Source organism: Silurus aristotelis (assembly GCF_946808225.1).
Source record: "Silurus aristotelis genome assembly, chromosome: 1".
NCBI lineage: Eukaryota > Metazoa > Chordata > Actinopteri > Siluriformes > Siluridae > Silurus > Silurus aristotelis.
In genome coordinates, this window is record NC_139574.1 from 31,324,335 (window position 1) to 31,347,320 (window position 22,986).

Consider the following 22,986-nt stretch of genomic DNA (forward strand, 5'->3'; position numbering starts at 1 on the left):
TACTAAAGTATTTTATATATTTGTCCTGTTCCACAGTGTATAAAAAATGCTATAATATACTACACTAACAAATCCTTTATATTTGTGCTCCATATATGATGCTATAGAAGAGGTGATTAAACAGTGCCCAGATAGGATTTTGGGTACTGAGAGGAGACAAACATGCCCAAAAAAATGCCAGCAGGACAGTGATTGTGGCAGCAAGCGACAGTGTTTATGCGATGGGCCGTGCGGACTCAGCTGTGTAGCTCCAGGTCAGACTCTTATACCACGTGAATAACACCTACACACTACTTACATTTGTATATTTCATAAGTGTTATACAGGATGTCACAGATCAACATAAAAATGTACTTTACATTTTATTGTTTATAAAACATTTGTACAACATACATACAGCATCTCAGTCATATTAAAGCATTCATTAATGGAAATATGTGATTGTAGGATGTATAATTAAGCTATAAATGTCTTATAAAGTGTAGCTGTAAAACGCATGTTAACTCTAACACCGTTTCAACAGGTCGGACATGCCCATGGCCTCTTCCTGGTGGTCAACACTTTGATGTGGCTCTCCTCTCTCCATTTCCATCTTTCTCTGCTTTCGTAGAGATACGCTGTCACCCTGGGTACACCATGGCCAATGGCATGGATGCTGTTTTCCGCCGGTGCCAAGGTGACCGACAATGGAGTGATGACGACCCTGAGTGTTCAGGTGGGCAAGAACATGAAAAATAAACGCCTTGGCGACACATTCGATAATTCAGTGGTGCTTAGAAACTAGCAAAAAGAGTGTAGATAACTTGTTTGTGAGAGATAGTGTTCATTAAAACTGTGTGACGAAATTCATACACTGCAACAATATTATTATTAAATGTATTGCACTGTACTGTACTGTACTGATTTCAAAAACCAGCTAAACATTTCTCGTGATCAAATTCTTTGAGCAAAAAGCGTCATATTGTAATTGACATACAGTGAGGAAAATAAGTATTTGAACACCCTGCTATTTTGCAAGTTCTCCCACTTAGAAATCATGGAGGGGTCTGAAATTGTCATCGTAGGTGCATGTCCACTGTGAGAGACATAATCTAAAAAAATTAAAAATCCAGAAATCACAATATATGATTTTTAAACTATTTATTTGTATGATACAGCTGCAAATAAGTATTTGAACACCTGTCTATCAGCTAGAATTCTGACCCTCAAAGACCTGTTAGTCTGCCTTTAAAATGTCCACCTCCACTACATTTATTATCCTAAATTAGATGCACCTGTTTGAGGTCGTTAGCTGCATAAAGACACCTGTCCACCCCATACAATCAGTAAGAATCCAACTACTAACATGGCCAAGACCAAAGAGCTGTCCAAAGACACTAGAGACAAAATTGTACACCTCCACAAGGCTGAAAAGGGCTACGGGGAAATTGCCAAGCAGCTTGGTGAAAAAAGGTCCACTGTTGGAGCAATCATTAGAAAATGGAAGAAGCTAAACATGACTGTCAATCTCCCTCGGACTGGGGCTCCATGCAAGATCTCACCTCGTGGGGTCTCAATTATCCTAAGGAAGGTGAGAAATCAGCCCAGAACTACACGGGAGGAGCCGGTCAATGACCTGAAAAGAGCTGGGACCACCGTTTCCAAGGTTACTGTTGGTAATACACTAAGACGTCATGGTTTGAAATCATGCATGGCAGGGAAGGTTCCCCTGCTTAAACCAGCACATGTCCAGGCACGTCTTAAGTTTGCCAATGACCATTTGGATGATCCAGAGGAGTCATGGGAGAAAGTCATGTGGTCAGATGAGCCCAAAATAGAACTTTTGGGTCATAATTCCACTAAACGTGTTTGGAGGAAGAAGAATGATGAGTACCATCCCAAGAACACCATCCCTACTGTGAAGCATGGGGGTGGTAGCATCATGCTTTGGGGGTGTTTTTCTGCACATGGGACAGGGCGACTGCACTGTATTAAAGAGAGGATGACCGGGGCCATGTCTTGCTAGATTTTGGGAAACAACCACCTTCCCTCAGTTAGAGCATTGAAGATGGGTCGAGGCTGGGTCTTCCAACATGACAATGACCCGAAGCACACAGCCAGGATAACCAAGGAGTGGCTCTGTAAGAAGCATATCAAGGTTCTGGCGTGGCCTAGCCAGTCTCCAGGCCTAAACCCAATAGAGAATCTTTGGAGGGAGCTCAAACTCCGTGTTTCTCAGCGACAGGCCAGAAACCTGACTGATCTAGAGAAGATCTGTGTGGAGGAGTGGGCCAAAATCCCTCCTGCAGTGTGTGCAAACCTGGTGAAAAACTACAGGAAACGTTTGACCTCTGTAATTGCAAACAAAGGCTACTGTACCAAATATTAACATTGACTTTCGCAGGTGTTCAAATACTTATTTGCAGCTGTATCATACAAATAAATAGTTAAAAAAATCATACATTGTGATTTCTGGATTTTTTTTTTTACATTATGTCTCTCACAGTGGACATGCACCTACGATGACAATTTCAGACCCCTCCATGATTTCTAAGTGGGAGAACTTGCAAAATAGCAGGGTGTTCAAATACTTATTTTCCTCACTGTAAGTTGAATGATGTAAAGTGTGAAACTGAAACTATCCACTTTAATAGGGACACCTATACACTTGACTTTACACATAAACAAGCAGTTTCCAGCCACATAACTGTCACACAGTGTTTTTTTCGGTTATTTGCTTCATTCAATCTAAACTCTAGTGACTGTTATGTGTGAAAATCCCATTAGAGTTCTAAAATACTCAAACCAGCCCATTCTAGTACCATCAACCAGTAACAGAGATCATACTATTTCTTGAACATTACCTGAAGATCTTGATCTGAGTTTGAATTTATATTTTGCATTGTTTTGCTGCGACATGACTGAACGATCTGAATGATAAAACTGCATTTATAAGTCAGTTGATATACAGTTGTACATGAGGCAATTTCCCGGACTTCAGATCATTTTTCTTGTCAAATATCTATGATATTGAAAAAAACAACAACAACCCCACACATACCTGAAGCAGCTTTTAGGTGGAATAACATATTTGTGGTTGTTATTGGATAACTTGTGCAATTTATTACATGTCAGGTTTTGTCTCTTTTTCATCATCTGTCGTAAGCAAAGATTTAAAATTGTAGGTTGTCATTTTAATCAGGCCAAAACAGTTTCTACAAAATGTTTCATTGCTAATTCATTTTACTAGCAACCTGAATGTAACTTGCTTTCATTTGTGTGTCTATTCTTTCTCTATTTTTTAAAAACTGTTATACTTGTCTAGGCTTGGCTATTTCTGTATGGGGCATTAGATGTGCCTTTAAACCCCTTTATGTCCTTGTGTACACAAACAATGTCTCAGCCCACAACAGCAAAATAAATTGACAGAATGTGTTATGGTCTAAAAGCAGAAATTTCATTATGTACGTCATGTAACAGTTTGTTCATTTTCTATCTATGTTAACAAATCCAGCACGGGTCCTTAAGACATACATTACATGGCCAAATGTATTCAGACACCTGACAGAATATCAATCTTTGAGGTATAGACCCCCTTTGCTGTTATAATAGCCTCCACTCTTTCCACTATATTTTGGGGCATGGCTGTGGAGGTTTGTGCTCATTTAGCCAACATTTGTTAAGTCCAGCACTGATATTAGGTGAGGAGGACTGGAGGCCTTGCTGTGTTCCAACTCAATTTGAAAATCTTCAATGTGGTTGAGTTCAGGGCTCATTTCAAAACTATTTGGATCTTAATTGAGGTAATTTTGTGCAAAGGTATAGGCTGAGCCCTGTAGGATCCATCATGAGAAATCTTGAAGCTATCGCATACAAAACCTTATGTTATGAAACAGTTGTTGCAAGTAAGTTAAGTACAAAAAAACAACATTTGGATTTTAAAACATCTTGATCGAAACAAAATCTTGATTTTCTTAGTTCAGTGTCAATATGAAGGCAAAGTAATGTAGTTATTGAGGAAGAGTATGCGTATATTAGTAGCAGGGGTGCTGTAAAGATGGTATGGGTGATACCAAAGGTCCCGTTTAGATGGGACCAAAAGGGCTAAAGGGAGAATGAAAACTGCCTTAACTGCAGGACCAGTCTGGCGTATCATTTCTTTCTAACTTCCTGATTGTTAATGTGTTTTTGTGAATTTTTTTTTTACTTTTGGACACAGCAACACTGCTGCACAAGATGTCCACACAATGCTGATATTTCCGTTTAGAAATCGAGTATAACAAGCCCAAATAAACCCCATATCTTTTTTTTTATCTTCTTTTTCTGCTGTCTCTCTCGCTCACATACAAAGACAGGTGCACTATGATTTGTGCAAAGCTCTCTGGCATTAAAGTACAAGAGTCTAGTGAGAGCTGCATGAGCTTGACCTGCCTGCCGAGGAGCCCACACACACACTGTACACTGAGAGATATTTCCAGGACTAAAGCGGCAGGCAGAGAGGAGATGTGGGCGTTTAGAGAGCATTCCTACGACAGCACCTGCAGCTCAGTGACATGACAGAGCAGAGAATCCACACGCATGCCAACATTGTAAATGTGTTAGATTTCCTCTCTCTCCAACAGTAAATCACCCACGCATGTTAGAGATTGCCAGATATGAGTCAAGTGAATGTGTGAACAGATCATTCCAGATGGATCGCTGTAAAGCTGTACACTATTCATCTGTCCTCCCATCCACCTACCCACCCACCCACTCATTCATCCATCTTCCCATCCATCAACACCAGTCCTCCTGTACTCCTTTGTGTCCTCTGGCGTTACACTCAGCATCGCTTAAGCATCGAAGTTAGATGCCTCACACTCTGCGATCAAGGGTCACTTCTGCTCCGTAACTTGTCAATATATACTTTAATACGATTTTTAATAACTCAGGTTCTGATTTCTTGTTGTTTTGGGTATAATGTATGCATATGTATTATCACAGTATTATGGAATATGCTGGTAAAATTACAAAGCATTTAAGGATAGATAGATCAATAAGATTAAATTATTTCTAATTTCATTTCCACCAACAATAATAAATTATTAAAGTGGAAAATAAAGGTAGCTTTTCATTCCAACATTAGCCAGTTTGATTTGTTAACCCTTTAAGCTCTAGTCTAATTATTCATATTATTTATCATAAACATATTATTCAATAATTGTTCTTGGTAGCTAGGAGAGTAGACCTGCAGTTTAACTGCAGAGTAAAGTACAAGTCAATCTCATTGATGACCTGCCATGCTTTTTTTTTTTTCTTATGCAGACTTCTAATGACTCAGAAGTATGAAACAGTAATGGTGCTGGAGCATAAGTGCCATGGAGCCATGAACAGATTTTTCAGTCTGCCTTAATAACGATACACTTACAGAAGCTGTCATGTCAAGTGCTTGGGTGTAGACATTGGCTTCTGGCTACAATAAAAAAAAAATATTATGGCTCTAAATATACAGTATGTGATAAGTAATACACCAATGGTCTGATACAAAAGTTAGGAAAAAAAATCCATAATGTTTTAAGCAAAATAATTTATAATTATAAAATTGGAAGAAAAAAAACCCATTGCGTTTTAACATTGCAAAAGTAATATTTTCTAAATAATAAGAAAAGTTTTGATCTTTTCAAAAAGAAAATTGCCTTAGATTACTTTTGCTTTTAGCATCTATATTGATGGTGACTCAGTTCCAAAAGGGATATTCAGAGTTTTTTATTTGAACTAATAAAGTATTAGAAGAGCTCTTGAGAATGGCAGGGATTCCCATAGGAGGGAATGGTGAAAGGACATAGTGAAATAATGGAACACAGTCATAGCCAGAGATGGTCATGGCTCCCATAAGCATTAAGGGACACCCCATAAAGTAAAGGGGTCTAGGAGGATAACCCAAGAGCTATGACACAATTCGAACACCGAAATTCGTTAACAGGAATTAATCATATCCAAATCCCTAAAAAGAAGGGCTTTTATATGAAGTCTTTTTTATCTTTGAAAGATGTGCTATGTTTATCCACTGGCACCAGACACGCTGTCCATAGCCAACATTTATTCTTTTTTTTTCTTTTTTTCATCAGTTGCTAATGCTGAAACAGAGCCTGAATCTAAACCATCTTGCCCTTTGCCTGATCATGAGTTGCTGTTGGTTGATGGAAGTGTTGCTGTAGGCTCCACCATACAGTACCAGTGTGCTCCTGGGTGAGAGACACAAAGCAAAAGATTCAAAGAAACAGAAAGCCATTTTGCATACTCTCTGTCATCCATTCCTTCCTTTTTGCAGATCTGTGCTGGTTGGAAACAGTGAAAATGTTTGTCACAAGGACCAGACGTGGCGTTACCCACACCCCATCTGTCAACGTAAGGATGCAATGTGTGTATATGTGTGATTATTTCTGCAGACAAAGTTCAGTTTTATAAACATGTCAAAGGAGAAGAATCAGATGATGAAATGTGTGTGTGTGTGTGTGTGTGTGTGTGTGTGTGTGTGTGTGTGTGTGTGTGCTTGCATGTGCCATATGAATGAGATCAAATAGAAATGTCAGCACTGTGTGCGTTGTGTCTGCATATGTACACATCCATATGAATGTGTATTTGTAAGTAATTCCTGCTACACTTTGGGAAATGATGCTAGAGAGTGAACGATAGAGTGAGAAACGAAGGGCTGTGTAGGTGGGGATGGAGGAGTTAAGGATACTATGCTGCCCTCTGTTGGATTAGTTTAAACCTCTGCCATATTGTTGGTTCCTGTGGTGGTTTCAAAAACCTTGCCTGCCACCTGCAGGATATTTAAATATACATCAACTGCTGCACTCTGCATGAGGTATGAGGTCATATAGGTGATTCCGTCACCAGAGTGCTATTTGTGCATTACATTTACTACTATGTGTGTAAAGTAAAGGTAAAGGAAATAAAAAAATATCTATCCATCTATCTATCTATCTATCTATCTATCTATCTATCTATCTATCTATCTATCTATCTATCTATCTATCTATCTATCTATCTATCTATCTATCTATCTATCTATCTATCTATCTATCTATCTATTCTTAGTTTTTTATGAGGTCACCTTATGAGGTCACCTTGAATACCACCATAATATTATATACAGTATCAGTCAAACGTTTGGAAACACCTTCTCCCGCAGTGTTTTATTTTAATTTTTTATTATTATTTTCAACATTGTACATTAATACTAAAGACATAAAAGCTATGAAAGAACACATATGGACATTAGTTAAAAAACAACAACAACAACACGTTAGATAACCCAGAATATATATTTTTTAGTTTTCGATTAATCAAAATAGCTCTGTTTGCTTTGATGACAGATTTGCACACTGCTGGCATTCTTCCAGTCAGCTTCATGAAGTAGTCACCTGGTTTTCAAATAATCTTAAGGAGCTCCCAGAGGTCTCGAGTGCTTGTTGGCTGCTTTTTCTTTGCTCTCCAGTCCAACTAACCCAAACATCTCAACTGGATTTAGATTGGGTGACTGTGGAGCCCAGGTTATCTGATGCAACATCACAGTCTCCTCTGAACAGTGTATGTTGAAATATATCTGCTACTTGACCACTGATAAGCATTGATTTGAATCTGCAGTTTCTGAGGTTGGTAATTCTAACAAACTTCAATGCAGCAGAGGTAGCTCTTGGTCTTCCATTTCTGGGACAGCCCCACGAGAGCCTGTTTCATCATAGCATTTCAAGGTTTTTCTAGACTGCACTTGGGGTTTCATTAAATGTTCTTAAGATTCTTTGGATTTAATGACCTTTATTCTTGAAAGTAATGATGGATTGTCTTTTCTCTTTGCTTAACTGAATGTTTCTTGTCATAAAATGTATTTGTATAGGCAGGAAATGTCACAAATGAACAAATGAAACTCTTGACCAGGCAACCTGCAAATTAAAAACTATTCCAGGTGACTACCTCATAAGGCTGACTGAGAGAATGCCAATGTGTGCAAAGAAAAATGTTGTTTCCTCAGAAAATCAAAAACATAAAACAGATTCTGGGCTATTTATCATGTTTTTGTTTACCACATAATTCCATACATAATCCTTCATAGTTTGGATGTCTTCAGTATTAATGCAAAAAATTATTATAAAAAAGGAAAAAAAAAAAAAAACGGAAGAAGGTGTGTGTGTGTGTGTGTGTGTATGTGTGTGTGTGTGTGTGTGTGTGTGTGTGTGTGTGTGTGTGTATATATATATATATATATATATATATATATATATATATATATATATATATATATATATATATATATATATATATATATATACACACAGAGAGAGAGAGAGAGAGAGAGAGAGAGTCTAAATTTTTTTATGTTTTATTTATGTTCTATAGGTGTATTTTGTCCGCCGCCACAGGAAGTTAATAATGGTTACTTGGTGGCTGTGCAAAAATCTAAATACAGCATAGGTGATGCCATATATTATCTTTGCAAAAAGACCTTCCAATTAGATGGGCCTAACCAAGCTACTTGTCAGATTGACGGCACATGGAGCACAGTACCTTTCTGCCGAGGTAAGCGAGGATCCCTCATACATGTATATAATACTATAATATAAAACTTGAATTCAAATTTACATGTACACATATACATGTACAGTTATAAAGACCCTTTTTGATTCAAGCCAATTATATTATACAGCTGATTTATTCTTGAGCCAAACAAAAAATAATAAATACACAGAAAAGGTTTCAAATTGAAGAAAAAACACACAACAGTTTATATGTATTATATGGAGACACTTTAATATAAAAGATATGAAACATTTAAACACTCAGACCCTCCACTTTGCCTTAGACTGTGTCACACCACCCTAATGATTGAAGGATAACAGCATGCTTATTTACTTACAAAAATGTCTTTATGTATCTTATGTGTGCTATTTTCTTTACCTCTATTTAGCTCGCTGTCCAATCCCTGCACAGCGCAGTAAGGTGATTGTGGGTGGAGTTAAGAGCTGGCCCTATGACTTGACAGACAGGGTGGTTGCTCACGGTGAGAACGTAACATTCTTTTGCAAGCATCCTCAAAAGCATTGCAGTTTCACAGCTACAGAGACATGCTTCGATGGACTGCTCCCTGCTCCCAGTTGCTACCTTGGTTAGACAAAACACCCACACTCACAACACACACACACACACACACACACACACACACACACACACACACACACACACAGTACACCTATATATTTAAATGTAAATGTGAATACTGTGTGTATATAAATACACTATACAGACATAAGTTTGTGAAAACCTGACTAAAAGATTGTGCTTTTTGTACTTTTCATTCCATATTCAGTTCCCATTTGCTCTTATAACAACCTCTACTCTTCTGGGTTCCATTAGATTTTGGAGTAGGTTGTGGAGATTCATGCTCAATGGCTACAAAAGCATTAGTAAAAATCAGATACTGATGTAGGAGGCTTGAGGAGGCCTGGGGTGTAGTCAGTGTTCCAGTTAATCTCAAAGGTGTTCAATATGGTTCAGGTCAGAGATCTATATCAGGCCACTCAAGATCTTCCACTCTAAACCATGTAAACTATATTTCCATGAAGCTGTTTTTGTGCAGAGTGGCATTGTCATGCTGGAACAGGTTTGGGTCTCCAAGTTCAAGTGAAGGAAAAAAATGAATTCTACAGAATGTGTGCCTCTAGTTTGAGAAATATTCACATATGGCTGGAAAAGGTGTCTCGATACTTTTGTCCATATAGTGTATATACATTTATAGTTTTACACTTGCTCATGTATTTTCTCACCTCACACTCCCATCCATAACTCTTCTTCTTACATTCTTCTTAATTCTTTCAGAACCTACCTGGTTACAGTATACACTCTACCCCCACCGACTGGTATCAGAGATTAATCCATGTGATCCTGCTGAGCTGGACACGACCTCCGAGGGAACTTCTCTTACACTTACGTTCTAACTACATGCCCCTTTACCACCACACTCACGGACTTCTTGTTATCAAGTTATTCATTTCACCTGTTATAAGATGTAGATACATGTAGAAACATGTTTATCCTTTCACTTCATGCTGTGTTCATGCAGGAGCATAAAAGTAATTAGAATGCTGTTAGGGTCCAGTGAATGCAGTTCATAGTTTACCCACAGGGAGATAAACAGAATTTAGGGAATCATGAATATCATTTAGATTAAGTCTGGAACATTTTCACTCAAAAGATTGTATTGCCACACCAAGCTGCCACTCCTGTGCCCCCGAGCCAGGCCCCTTAACCCCATAGCTGCTCAGCTGTATGAATGAGATAAACGTGAGTCGCTCTGGATAATGATGTCGTAAATGTTTTGTAAACTTGTATTTTTTTAAAGGATTTTCAAGTCATTCACCTTATTTTACAAATCATTCCAAAAGGCTCTATATTCAAGGGGAAATTTTTATTTTTGAAGCAAAATGTCTTCCCAAGATTTTTCTCACCTTTTCTCACCTAACCTTTAAAATGCCTTTGAACCAAAAAATGATTGAATTCATTCTAATAGCTGGACATCACACACGGACCTGCTGTCAAATGGGGAGCCAAAGTTGAGAGAAATGGCAATCAATGAAAATAATCATTTGTAAATAAAGTTACATTTTTATTTAGAAACATTTTCACTTCCTCGTCGGTATAAAACCCTTTGGGATGTGTTTTATATTGAATAAACAAGGCTATATTCAACTGAATGTTTGAAATGGATGTATGTTGTAAATAAGCTGCTATAGTCTTGTTTTGTAAATGTATTAAAATAGCTGAAAGAGATTTCAAGTAATGTGGGACAAACTCTGTTTGTCAAAATCGATCATAGTGTGTACAAGTACAGAGCTTAGCATGACCAAAATGCACTACAACAACATGTAACACAACAAACACTTTTCAATAAAGTCGTTTACTGAAACAATGAGCAGTACTTGAGCATTTCTAAACAGAACACTCAGTCCGAGCACAACATGATTTATACTGATGACAAAAATATCATTTTGGTTTTTATCATTCTTTCATTTGCTTTTATTGTAATGGACGATTTCTCTTTGCATAGCAATTATTTTATTGAAAAAGTGGTAAATAAAAAAAAACAATGCACTGCGTGAACCTGAAACGAGCTGAAAAATCGCTTCCATATAAGCTTAAAATAAGCTTCCATAGAGATCATCTGGAAATGAAATCTGGCACTCTGTGTTGTATATGATGATTCATAAATTTGTGGTCAGAGAGTTTTGCACACATTCTGCTCTCTGTAAATCTCTGGATTTCTAACCTTTGTTAGACTTTTTTATTTTATTCAAGATACAGTTTGTTACCGAACTACTTTTAACTACTATCAGCATCCAAACAGCAATCCATTTACCTTTAAACTTAAACAAACGTGAACTTGGATGGACAGGAATGGATTTTCTGTAGAGATAGATTGCATTGCTGATTGTGGATAACAAAAAAAAAAAGATATCTGTAAGAATTGTAAAGATTTGTTTGAAGAAAATTTGGGGCAAAACAATAAAACTGGATTTTTCAGCTCGTGTGAGGTCCACACAGTGCATTTTCATGCGAACTGTTCACGAAAGTTACCCTGGTAAAGACTGATCCTTGATTGCAACTGTGTTATTTTTCAATTTGAATATTGCATTGTTAAAAAACAATATGGACCAGGACTAATTGGAAAAAGTAGGATTATTGTGATTTTTTTAGACCCCCACCTGCTTAATTTTTTAAGTCAGTTAGTGCTAGAAGAAATATCCTTATTGTTTGTGTCTAAAATTCAGTGGGATTCATTGCAAAACAAAAGGTGTGAACATGTGAAAGAAAATAGAGAGCTGGGACAGTTGAATTATATCTGAAGTGAGGATGCATTGTATTGAGCAAAGTTTATCACACACACACACACACACACACACACACACACACACACACACACACACACACACACACACACACACACACACACACACACACACACCCATATTAATGCACTTGTTATAACATTATAATTTCTATTAATAGCAACCCTTTCTCAGGGATGTATTTTCTACATAATCTAAAGTGAAAAAAGAACCTGATTTATGTCAAATGTGTTATTATTTAATAAAAAAAAAGACTTTTCAATTCTTGCTATGGTAAAGCATGGATTCATTTATTGAATATTAATGGAAATAAGTGGGTCAGTTTTCAGTTGTTTCAGTTTCAGATTTTTTTGTATCAATCAGTAAGTTTACACCGTGGGAGAATATTTACGAAAAAGAACTTTGTATTTTCTCTGAGTCTCTGTAGCATGACAAGCTGAGATTATTTTCCCCCAAAATGTGTTTATAGCTAATATAACGTAAGAGCTAACAAGGGCTAACTTGTGTCACAGATTCTCTGCGAAATTATGGCAAATATGAATGTCAGAAAAACAGTGTATGGCATATTAATAAAGTAAAATTAAGGCAAATATTGTATTTAAAAAAGGCAAAAAAAAAAGTTACACAAGAAGAATAAAACACATTAGGATGTGGTGTCAAATGTATTATGGGTAAAAACCAAATTGTTTTTTGCATTGGCTGGCATCAGCTACTTCTGACCTTCTCTCTACTTCTCCATCAACATTCTCAAAGCAAATACAATACTGTTGCTCACTGATGGTCACCTCTTCCCTCACCCAGGTTTCCACTACTCTTTCCCATAACTTCATGGTGTGACTGATCAACTTAATACCTCTGTAGTTACTGCAGGTGTGCACATCTCCCTTATTCTTAAAGATCGATACCAGCACACTCCTTCTCCATTTCTCAGGCATCCTCTCCCCTTCCAGAATCCTGTTAAACAATCTGGTTAAAAACTCCACTGCCATCTCTCCTAAAAAATCTCCACGCTTCTACCGGTATGTCATCTGGTCCAACCGACTTTCCACTCTTCATCCTCTTAATCGCTGCTCTCACTTCCTCCTTACTAATCCTATACACTTCCTGCTTCACCATCTTCACACCATCCAACCTTCTCTCTCTCACACACTCTCCTCACTAGTCAACACACTTCCATCTCCATCCTTTGTTACTATAACTTGCAACATCCTTCCCAGCTCGGTCCCTATGCCATGCCAATAGGTACAAATCATCTTCTCCTTCCTTAGTGTCCAACTTCTCATACAGCTCCTCATATGCCTTTTCCTTGGCTTTCGCCACATCCCTCTTCACCTACTACCGCAACTCCTTGTACTCCTGCCTACTGTTCTCATCACTCTGCCAATCCAAGACTAGGGTTGCACAAGCCAGTGCACTCTTAGTGCCGGTCCCAAGCCCGGATAAATAGGGAGGGTTGCGTTAGGAAGGGCATCCAGCGTAAAACATGTGCTACATTAAACATGCGGATCACAAACCACAATCCCATACCGGATCGGTCGAGGCATGGGTTACCAGTGCCGTCTAAACATTATTATTACTAACCTTGTCGGGGACTGACGCACCAAACTGCGACACCACTACAAGCCCCGCCCCCTACGCCTCACTGTCCCCGCCCACTCATTCATTCATATTTGGTGTTCCGGAAGTGCGCGAGGGTCGGGTTAGCCAGTGCCTGCGCGAGCTGACTCGTGGGGTGAGAAACAGTTTCGTGTTGAATATTTCAATTCCAAATAAATAAGGAAGTGTCATTGCGGGGCTTCGGTGGGGTCCTGATGGAAAAATAGAGCCTGTGGCTTGAACGCTAGCGTTGCACACTTCGGAAAGTTTGAGGGTTGGTTTGTAGGCGCACGGTGTCACCGGCTCGAACCCTCGGTACGCAGAAAATGGCTGGTCGCAGGTCCGAGCGCGGAGGCTCTCCTCGCAGTGCGGCAGGAGAGCAAGGCGTGAGCCTGGGCTTCGCTACGGGCACGAATTAGAAACGCGTTTAGCGACACGGGTTCGAGTGAGACACAGCGTCAAAAAGAATGGTAGGATACATAAAGGGGTTTTTCTTTCTTTCTTTTTCTTTCTTTTTTTTTTAAATCGGACCTCCGACTCCGTGTAATGGCGTCCGTTCGTGCCCGTGTCGCTTCCTCCCGCAGGACGTTTCATGTCAAACCCCCGAGACGGAGACTGTTCCCTGATGCATGCAACCGTGTTTATTAAAAAAATCATTAAAAGAACTAAACGACGCTATTGGCAACTAGGACCGACCAGCTGGTTAACCCTGGAAGGTTGAGGTTGAGGTCGGGGTGGGGGTGGGGGTGTATATACTTATTCACATCATCCAAAACAAGCTACACTAGATGTACTGTACATGTGTCAGGTCTGGAACCATCTTTTGGAGCGTATGCAAGGTAGAATTTTATAATATGAGTCTCCAGAAAGTGTGTGCATGAATGATAAGGGATTTTTATATAGATTATAAACTCAGACATAGATCATCATCATCATCATCATCATCATCATCATCATCGTGGTAGACAGAACAGCCAAGTGCTTCAGGAGAGGATGAAGAAGTTTGCTGAGAGGAAACTAACACTATAAATGTTGTCGAAGTGCAGTGTAGTGAACTTACATCTCACCACACAAAAAAAGTGCAGCATTTAAAGGGACTAAACAGACACATAATGGCTTTTGATTCACAAAACTGATGCTACTTACTAATAAGATGTTTCTGAAGATGAAAAAATAAAACCAACCTTTCCCTTTTTTGAAACAAACGAACACGTGGCCCGTGCGTTCCCGAAGTGATTCACTTTTCCATGTTCTCAATAGGTCACACGTTGAAAGTATGAAAGCTACCAAGTGCATTTTATGTGACATGAAATGGGTCCCTGGATCTTGACCCCATCTACGAATCTTGGGGTGTCAGAATCCGAAGGCAGAAAGTGATGAAAGAGGTAACGATTACAAATGACTTGTATGTTTGTGTACCAGCGATAATGAGTTTCATTTTAGATCTTAGCAATTGTGTTGAAGGAAAAGGTTTTGTGCAACATGAAGAGCAACTGGGTGGCATGTTGGTGCAGTAGGTAGCGTGGTTTGGTCCTCAGTTCAGGTTCCTGTGTCTGAGTGTGTGTGTGTGTGTGTGTGTGTGTGTGTGGACTATGGGTTTTGCATTTTTTTTGTTGTGGGTTCCTCTGCCAAAACATGGCAGCAGATGCACTACTACACTACACTACTTTGCTCTAGATTTGAATGAACCTGTGCTGACCAGCATCTACCTAAACAAACTGCTTAAAATTATTATATATGAATTGCACATTAAATAGTATTGAGTATTGTTTTAATTGTTTATTATAAGAAATTCGACTGTATCGATAAACTATGCATGCTAATATTAAATGGGAGAAGTCATGTAAATAATTGTAACGTTATTGTACTAACTCAGTCCAGAAATATTATTTCAGAAGGTCTAGTGTAATAATATAATATACTCTATTCTCCTAAAGTAACAGACAAGAATATTGTTAATAGGAGTATGTAACGACACATAAGCTATCGTGTAGTATACATAAGTGCACCTGTTTACTGTAATGGACACAATGGACTGTGCTGCAATACATTTTGTTTCAACGCTAGCGTGAATGCAAATTGCCGCAGATTTAAACATTTAATTTATTAATAAATTAAATGTCACACTTTTTACATGTTCCAGTAAGTTATATTATGAGCAATCGTTTGCTCACCAGCTGCTCATCTCAATGAAATGCAGCGTGTCATGATACTGAGAATCCAGAAAGCACAAAGTCGCCTGTCCTGAAGACTTTCCCATGAAAGACAGGAAACTGTAATGATATTACATAGCGGAAAACCACAAAATAATTTTTTTTTTTTTTTTTTCGGACTTCAAGCCGCTACTTTTTCCCCTACGTTTTGAAGCCTGCGGCGTAAACAACGAAGCGGCTAATTTATGAATTTTTTCTGGTTTCACAAACTTTAAGCCCAAAAACTGAACCCCATAACATTAGACCAATGAAATTTCCGAACGGAAACGAAAAAACGCACCTCACCTGTGTTCTGAGCTGCACGGCTTCGGGAGAAAAAACTTCCATCGGACGTTACGGGTTAGTCAAAGAAACTTAGAAATGAGCATCAGAAAATAATAAGGACATAATCCTCAGTCTTACACACACGCAGTAATACCGGAAAAAATGCAGTGACATGCTATTCCCAAAATACCGCTCTGCTCCTAAAGGAAGCGCAACATATTTCACCCGTTACACAGTGTGTAACGTGTATGTTGTTAAAGCCTGTGTAAAGTACATTAGTGTGCGGCTTATAGACAGGTTCGGCTTATTTATGTTCAAAATAAAAGATAATAATAATCAGAGCCGTGCTGTAATGGAATATGAATGCACGCATTCTGATTTGAGAATTCAGCTATACTATGGTATAAAAGCAGGCAGTAGTTTTAAATAGTTTTTAACTTTAGGTTATAAGAGATTTATGTCTCCTAGTGCACTCTGATTCGTGGCCATTGGTACTGCATGGTGCGAAATGATTTGAAGCGAGTGCAGTTTTGTCTGGAAAAGCATTTGTGGCAAGAGTGGTATATAATGTTATTGTATACTTAATTTCTTTACAACCATAGCTATAAATGCTTTATATAAAAAAAAAACTAAAAAAAAAAAACTGTATATAATACTGTCTATTTTTTTTTAAATATTTTTATTTGTAAAAAAAACGTAGCTTTTTTGTTTACATTTTTACAATTAGTAAACACCCTATTTTTGAACATATGAATATTGTGATTTATCTTTCCACAAAAAAGTGATTTTTATTTTAGGTCCTGCTACAACATTTAAAAACATTATCACCATACTTTGTTCTTTTCCAGATTAATGACCTGTCCTAGTCACAGTCCCAAGGATGGAGATGGATGGTTCCACCAGAAGAGAAAATGCTTCTGTTTGCTTGGTTTATACACTTAGATCTGGAAGGAAAGTTTCAGTGAATTCTCAGGTAATAGTAAACTGACTGGTGCGCTTTGAGTGACTTCATCGCTCCTTCTCTGGTGAGCTAACAACCAAAGTTAGCAGATTCTTGTTACAAACAACAGAGGATGTTGTTCAGGACCATAGCCATCCGAGTGGAGTGAAAAGTAGGGTTTTATGGATACGGTTGTAAATTAAAGAATCTTAATGGAATTCAGCCTGAAAACCAAATACCCCGGCCATCTCAGGAGTATCTGAAGAATTGTGTGGTACCAATAAAGACAATGTAAGGAGGCGTACCACACCATGCATCTGATTCAATTTCATTCAAGAATTCTGTTCAAACAATCAACCTGTCGGAAATGGTGTCACCATGCTTGAATTCACACCAGAGAATGTACAAATAGCTTCATAGCTGTCACGCGGCATGAGTACAAACGCCATTTAAACAGAAATGAACGAACCAATAACCAAAGCGCTATATTTGAAACCTAACCTCTTATCCAGCGATTACCCTGTGAAGGACCTTCACCGACAATCCTCTCCAAGGAATAAAAGTAATAAACAATATGACAAAAGTCTCGTTACCAAAGAGGAGGTGAAGATATGGGACTTTGCCAGTGTTCCTGGGTCTGAGGCGTTCGAAAAGACCAGAGACTGTGTGGACAAACCATGTACAGAACAACTTCAGGTGTGCAACAGTGCAAACTGTACATCTCCACTTCCTTTGTATGAAAAACAGAAAGGATTTGATGTAGCAATGCCTGTTACTAGTGTTAAAGAAGCCATGGGACAGGAAGAGGTCTATGCAGCACTGGATTTAAGCCTGCCAAAAACGAATGTCAGGGATAACAAAGAAAAATGTATATGGGATCGGGATCCTGAATACCAGATTTCATTAATAATGGAGGTAGATGAGATCAAGGACGACACTCAGAATGTGGAAGTGGTGCAAGATGACGACGATGAAAATTACTGGTCTGACTTGGGAAATGACCATATGAGCAACTTTCACTTAGAAAACTGGGATCAGTGTCCTTCTACGTCACACGTAGCCATACCATCTACATATGGATCAGTCATGTGTCCCGATCCAAAGGACACCCTTCTCATAGATGACCAAGGTATTCCCTACACTCTTACTCCAGATGGTCAAAGAGTTCCACAGATCGATCTTTCAGAAATCCCAGTGACTGGGAGAGGATCTACAGAGTCTGACATCGAGATGTCTTTGGGTATTCAGGATGTGGATCCTGATCGAGAGTTGTTGATTTTGAAGGGCTCAGCGACTGGTGTCTCAACAGATAGCTCACAAGCTACCATAGGGGTGGAGAAGAAATCTCCCAATGATTCCATGGTCGAGACCGAGCCACCTGCCTTGACCAAAATGTCCACCTTGCCTTCCCTTCCTATACAGATTATGGCTAGTGATACTGACTCAAACACTCCTATTCTCCTTCTCCCACCATCTCATCTTCAGACACTTACAGCTTCAACAACTAATGCTAAATCTGAACTTATGGCACTGTCGCTACCTTTTGGCCTGGCGTCAAATACACAGTCCACCCCGGTCGTACTTGTTCTTTCGTCAACAGATGTGTCTTGTGGAATTCAGTCGTCCTCACTTTCAGGACATTTTCCTTCGGTTTCCTCCGCGTCGTCTGTTGCACCTCCCTCATCTTCGAGTTCACCTGGTCCAAAATCGGAACCTGTCTCCAGTACAACTGCTATAAATCTCTCAGGACAAAATAAATCCTGTAATTATTCTGCAGCCCCTACCTCACCCATTGCTTCCTCCAGGACTTCCTCAGTGAACTCTTCAAATCTGGCTAAGCAACTGAAAACTAATACCTGCTCAGACATGCCCACTTCTTTCCAGGAAGCACTGCTTAGATTAGCCGTATCTGCTGAGCAAAAAAATGAAAACCGACCCAAAGGCATTGACAAATCTGCAGTCTTTGAAGCAACTCAGGCACCAGAGGAACATGAACAAGTGTCACCAGCCTCTGAGCCAGACTCTGTCTCCTTATATCGTACCGACTCTTTATTCAGAATCCCTACTGAAGACCTCCCGCTTCAGTCCTCTATTTCCCCTCCTAGTCCAGACTCACCAAAACTTTTTAGCAACCATTCAAAAAAAGAGGATCCTCAGGCATTAGGCCCACGTCGCATTCTTTACTGCCAGTATTGCCCACGGGTTTTCTACTACCTCTCAGACCTTGAACGCCACTCCATCACACACTCCCAGAAGAAGCCGCACGTTTGCCAGCTGTGTAGCAAAGCTTTCAAACGCTCCAGCCATCTAGAGCGGCACAAGCATATCCATACAGGTGAGCGCAACTTCGAGTGCCAGCTTTGCCCACGGCGTTTCCGAGAAGCTGCCGAGCTGACAAGGCACCAGCGGGTCCACACAGGTGAAAAGCCTTACCAGTGTCTGTTATGTCATATGCGGTTTGCTGAGCGTAACACTCTGAGGCGGCACACTAAGCGCAAGCATCAGGGTCAGCAGCAGGAAGCGATGAACACAAAAGTCAAGCCAGAAGCGGATGGCGTTTCGCTCGTCGGCATGCACGAGCAGCAGGAAGAAAACGCAGAGTGGTATATCTCAACATTGACTGAAATGGAGTCTGACAATGACACAGGAGGAGAATGATATTTAAATATTGTAATGCGGCTTCATTTAAATATTTAGTTTTTTTTGTTTTTTTTATAGCCACAATGAATTTTTCTCTTGTATTTCGATACTATACTGTTCATCAAGTATGCAGTGAAAATATCCAATGAAATCCACTTACAGACCGGAAGGTATTGGTAAAACTTCGGCTTTGTTATTCTTTTACCTCCTTTTTTATTTTTACCCATAATACTTAGCATGTCTTAATAATACGAGTGCACATTTCTTACTCTGGTTTAATCCGATTCGTCGACTCTCAATGAGTGCTTTTCCTGTGAACTTTTAAAACACCTCGCAAACTTCATTACCAAGTAACGCATTGCGCCACATGATGCGCCGAGGCACCTTCAGAGGTCTGGAGTATACTGAGGTGTTCATTTCTTGTTTTTATTTAAAGATTTGTACAGTTTATTTTATTTAATTTTTTTACTATCGTGCCTTGAAATACATTTCATCTTTCACTTGCTTATAGCTTTTCGAAAGTAATGCACACTGTGAAAGTTTAAAGCTTCTCCTCAGCGTGATTCTTACTGCTTTTAATTTGCTGTGGACATAGAAGTGTTCCACGTATCACTGTCTGTCCCTAGAAGTCGTTGCGCTAGAAGTCGTCGCTCTTTTAAAGTTGTTCTATGATATTCCACTGCAGTCTGGTATAATATGATTAGTACCAAGAAGTGTAAATAACATTTAAAAGCATTTTTGGTGTATATTTATAGATAGTGTTCGGCCGTCTAATTTAATTTTCTTGTCTTTAATTTGAGTGTGACTCAAAGCAATGCACATCAGCAGAGTAAATATACTGTGTAATATGTTAATATATTCCCTGTAAATAACTAAAGATCATCCTAGGTCTGATCGCCCTGGGGTTAATTTAAAAACTCTATAGCGTGTCTTTCCGATATGATTCGCAATCTGAATATTTGCACATTTTAATTAAAGTATGCTCGCTGACCCTTCTCTTTCACTTACTTCTTAGGATCAATTGTGCAGGCAGTCTGTTCTGCTTTAGCATCACTGGACCACAAATATCAAAAAGCAGTTTAGCCAGGGATAAGAAATATTATCCAATTGACACAATTGGGGTCGCAGTATTTTGTTGTACTTAATGTATATTCGTAAAGATCCGTTTTATTTATTGAAATCATTATAGTACACAAGACTTGCCACGGTGCTATGTAACAAAGATGTAAAAGTCCTTGAAAGAGGGTGCTGTAAGCCTTACAAATGATTATTTTCAAAAGAATAAGCAAATCGACTGCCTGCAACGTAAATGCAGGTCATAATGAATATTGTAGTATCCATATTAATGGATAAGACCAAGCACTTCTATGAAACACAAACCACTGGGTTATATTTGACACACATGCATAATAATGAGCATACAGTATGCCATCGCCTCTGTCACACTGTCTCAAATCTAAATAAAATGCCTTAAAATAAAACCTTATTGACATTTTCATTATCATAAAAAATATATATTTTCTTTTGCCACTGTAGTGCCAGAAAATGTTTGAATGGTTTTAGAAAGTTTTAGACAGTTAGACAGAAAAGCATCTCGGAATGGCGGATGAGCTACAACATCAGCAGCTCACTTCAGGTTCCACTCCTGTCAGCCATGAACAGAAATGTGAGGCACAAACTCCCCCAAACTGGACAGTTAATATTTCAATGAAAAAAAAAACCCATCCATCTTCTAGGCTTCAAGTGTCCAGTTTGAGTGAATCGGTGCCTTGGGTTTCTGCTTTTAGAAAACATGATAGTGTTTTTGTTTTGTTTTAACTGTCGTAGCTCCACAATCACAGAATTGAATGTGTTGTAATCTGTAGTTGTAAAGAGTAATTATTTGAGTTGAGACTTTGTTAGCCATTATGTGTAAATCTCTGGAGAGGAAAAAGCTTCTGGAACCAACAACCACACCACGGTAACAGAGTCCACAGTTTTCCCCTATTTTGTTCCACATGATTGGCCGATTTAGATAACTGCATGTATTTAGGTACAGGTTTCTCTGACAAAGTATGGAACAGGCTTATGTATTTACATAATTTTTGCATGGCTTCCATTTACACCATAACCTTGCAGGGCAGTTTGTACCTGTGTCTGTGTGCACATTTGTATTTTTTTTATAGTTAGGAAAGATCTGACAGTTTTGATTGGCCAAATGTCTTCATTATTAGTGCATTGCATTAATTATCTGTGTTGATAATTTGATCACTATAAGGTCCCCACAAGGATAATAAGGCAATGTGTGTGTGTGTGTGTGTGTGTGTGTGTGTGTGTGTGCGCGCTCGCGTGCGTGCGTGCTCTGGGTGTGCACCCCAGATGTGCCTTTGGTCTGTGTTCCATTTGGCAGCATCTTCAAAAGAGAGGATGCTGTATGAGAAGCAACCTGACAGAATGCGAGTTTGTTAGCGACTCGCTCTTTCCCTGTTATGACGCATATTTAAAAAAAAATGTTACATGTATGTTCTGACTTTTTTTTTTTTTTTTTATAGATGTGAGTCTTTTTTCCTCCCTCCTACAAAGCATGTAAATGTAATCCTTTCCCTATTAGCTAGTAAGCCTAGTGCACAAGGATACATGCCAGGTCCAAACTAGCTTGGGCCTCAGAAATAGTTTTTATTTATTTATTTGATTTGATTAGATTTTCATTTCCATCTCCATATTTAAACATTGGACAAACTCAACATGTTGGGCATTACAATGTCTCATCAATAGTTTTCCTGTGAAAGGCTTTTATAACCGTCTTTTTCATCGCTAAGTATTCTAATCTTTACCCTTTATGTAGTTATTTTAGTGCCAGCCAGAAAAAAAAAAAGCAGGCACTTGCCAGTTGCTGACTTCTCGTCTGTCCTCATATAACCAATCATGACCTTGCTCTGGCGTGAGACGCCGCTCATTGCATGCCGCTGCCACTGGATGGCAAACTTACTCCAGATTTCTGTGTGCGGCGCAAAATACGGCACAACCTTCCCCGCATACTGTCTTATATTTAATGAAGCTCTCTGTGCAGATACACTGACAAATCGAGAATGTGCAGCATTCTGTGGTTTCGTACATTGGCCAAACCTAGTTCTGCACTAAAGCTTTATGTAAGACTATAATAACATGCTGACCTTTTGTTTTCTCATTAGTTTTTCAATATGTGACTGAACTGGAACTGATTGTACACTCTGTACTGAAGAACAGAGAAGCCACAACACTGTAAGCAGCAGCATGTGCTTTTCATGCTGCGCCACTCAAAAGACACAGGCTGACCAAACGAGACCGGGGGAGGGTGTGTGTGTGTGTGTTTGTGTGTTGGGGGGGCTGTATAAAAGGAGTGTAACAGGTGTTAATCAGTAAGGGAATCCCAAAAGGGGGGCATATATATATACACTTGACAAGGCAGTAATAGATTACATCATTTTCCCTTCACGTCCTTAGACATGCC

At 39.0% G+C, this 22,986-nt stretch overlaps 2 protein-coding genes across 7 annotated transcripts in view; both read left to right on the plus strand.

Annotated features, from left to right (window-relative positions):
* ntd5 (ntl-dependent gene 5) overlaps positions 1 to 12,129 on the plus strand; it is a 13,494-nt gene extending 1,365 nt beyond the window's left edge. Inside the window, exons 2-8 of one of the 3 annotated variants that reach the window (XM_083528039.1) lie at positions 108 to 254; positions 524 to 715; positions 6,087 to 6,207; positions 6,290 to 6,366; positions 8,362 to 8,541; positions 8,930 to 9,127; positions 9,838 to 12,129. In XM_083528039.1, the coding sequence (XP_083384165.1) occupies positions 108 to 254; positions 524 to 715; positions 6,087 to 6,207; positions 6,290 to 6,366; positions 8,362 to 8,541; positions 8,930 to 9,127; positions 9,838 to 9,956 (1,034 nt within the window). In that variant the 3' untranslated portion in view covers positions 9,957 to 12,129. The remainder of the gene's footprint in view (positions 1 to 107; positions 255 to 523; positions 716 to 6,086; positions 6,208 to 6,289; positions 6,367 to 8,361; positions 8,542 to 8,929; positions 9,128 to 9,837) is intronic. The other 2 variants (XM_083528040.1, XM_083528041.1) reach the window with 2 other exon arrangements.
* Positions 12,130 to 13,525: 1,396 nt separating this feature from the next.
* On the plus strand, positions 13,526 to 21,592 carry LOC310715617 (uncharacterized protein). 4 transcript variants are annotated; one of them, XM_083522127.1, is made up of 3 exons: positions 13,526 to 13,596; positions 14,721 to 14,845; positions 16,786 to 21,592. In XM_083522127.1, exon 3 carries the CDS (start codon positions 17,337 to 17,339, stop codon positions 19,533 to 19,535), a length of 2,199 nt encoding a protein of 732 aa, XP_083378253.1. In that variant the 5' UTR covers positions 13,526 to 13,596; positions 14,721 to 14,845; positions 16,786 to 17,336; the 3' UTR covers positions 19,536 to 21,592. The 4 variants fall into 4 exon arrangements, with proteins under 4 accessions (XP_083378253.1, XP_083378255.1, XP_083378256.1 ...); XM_083522129.1 differs by having other exon boundaries at positions 13,562 to 13,930; XM_083522130.1 differs by having other exon boundaries at positions 13,587 to 13,775.
* The last annotated feature ends 1,394 nt before the right edge of the window (positions 21,593 to 22,986 follow it).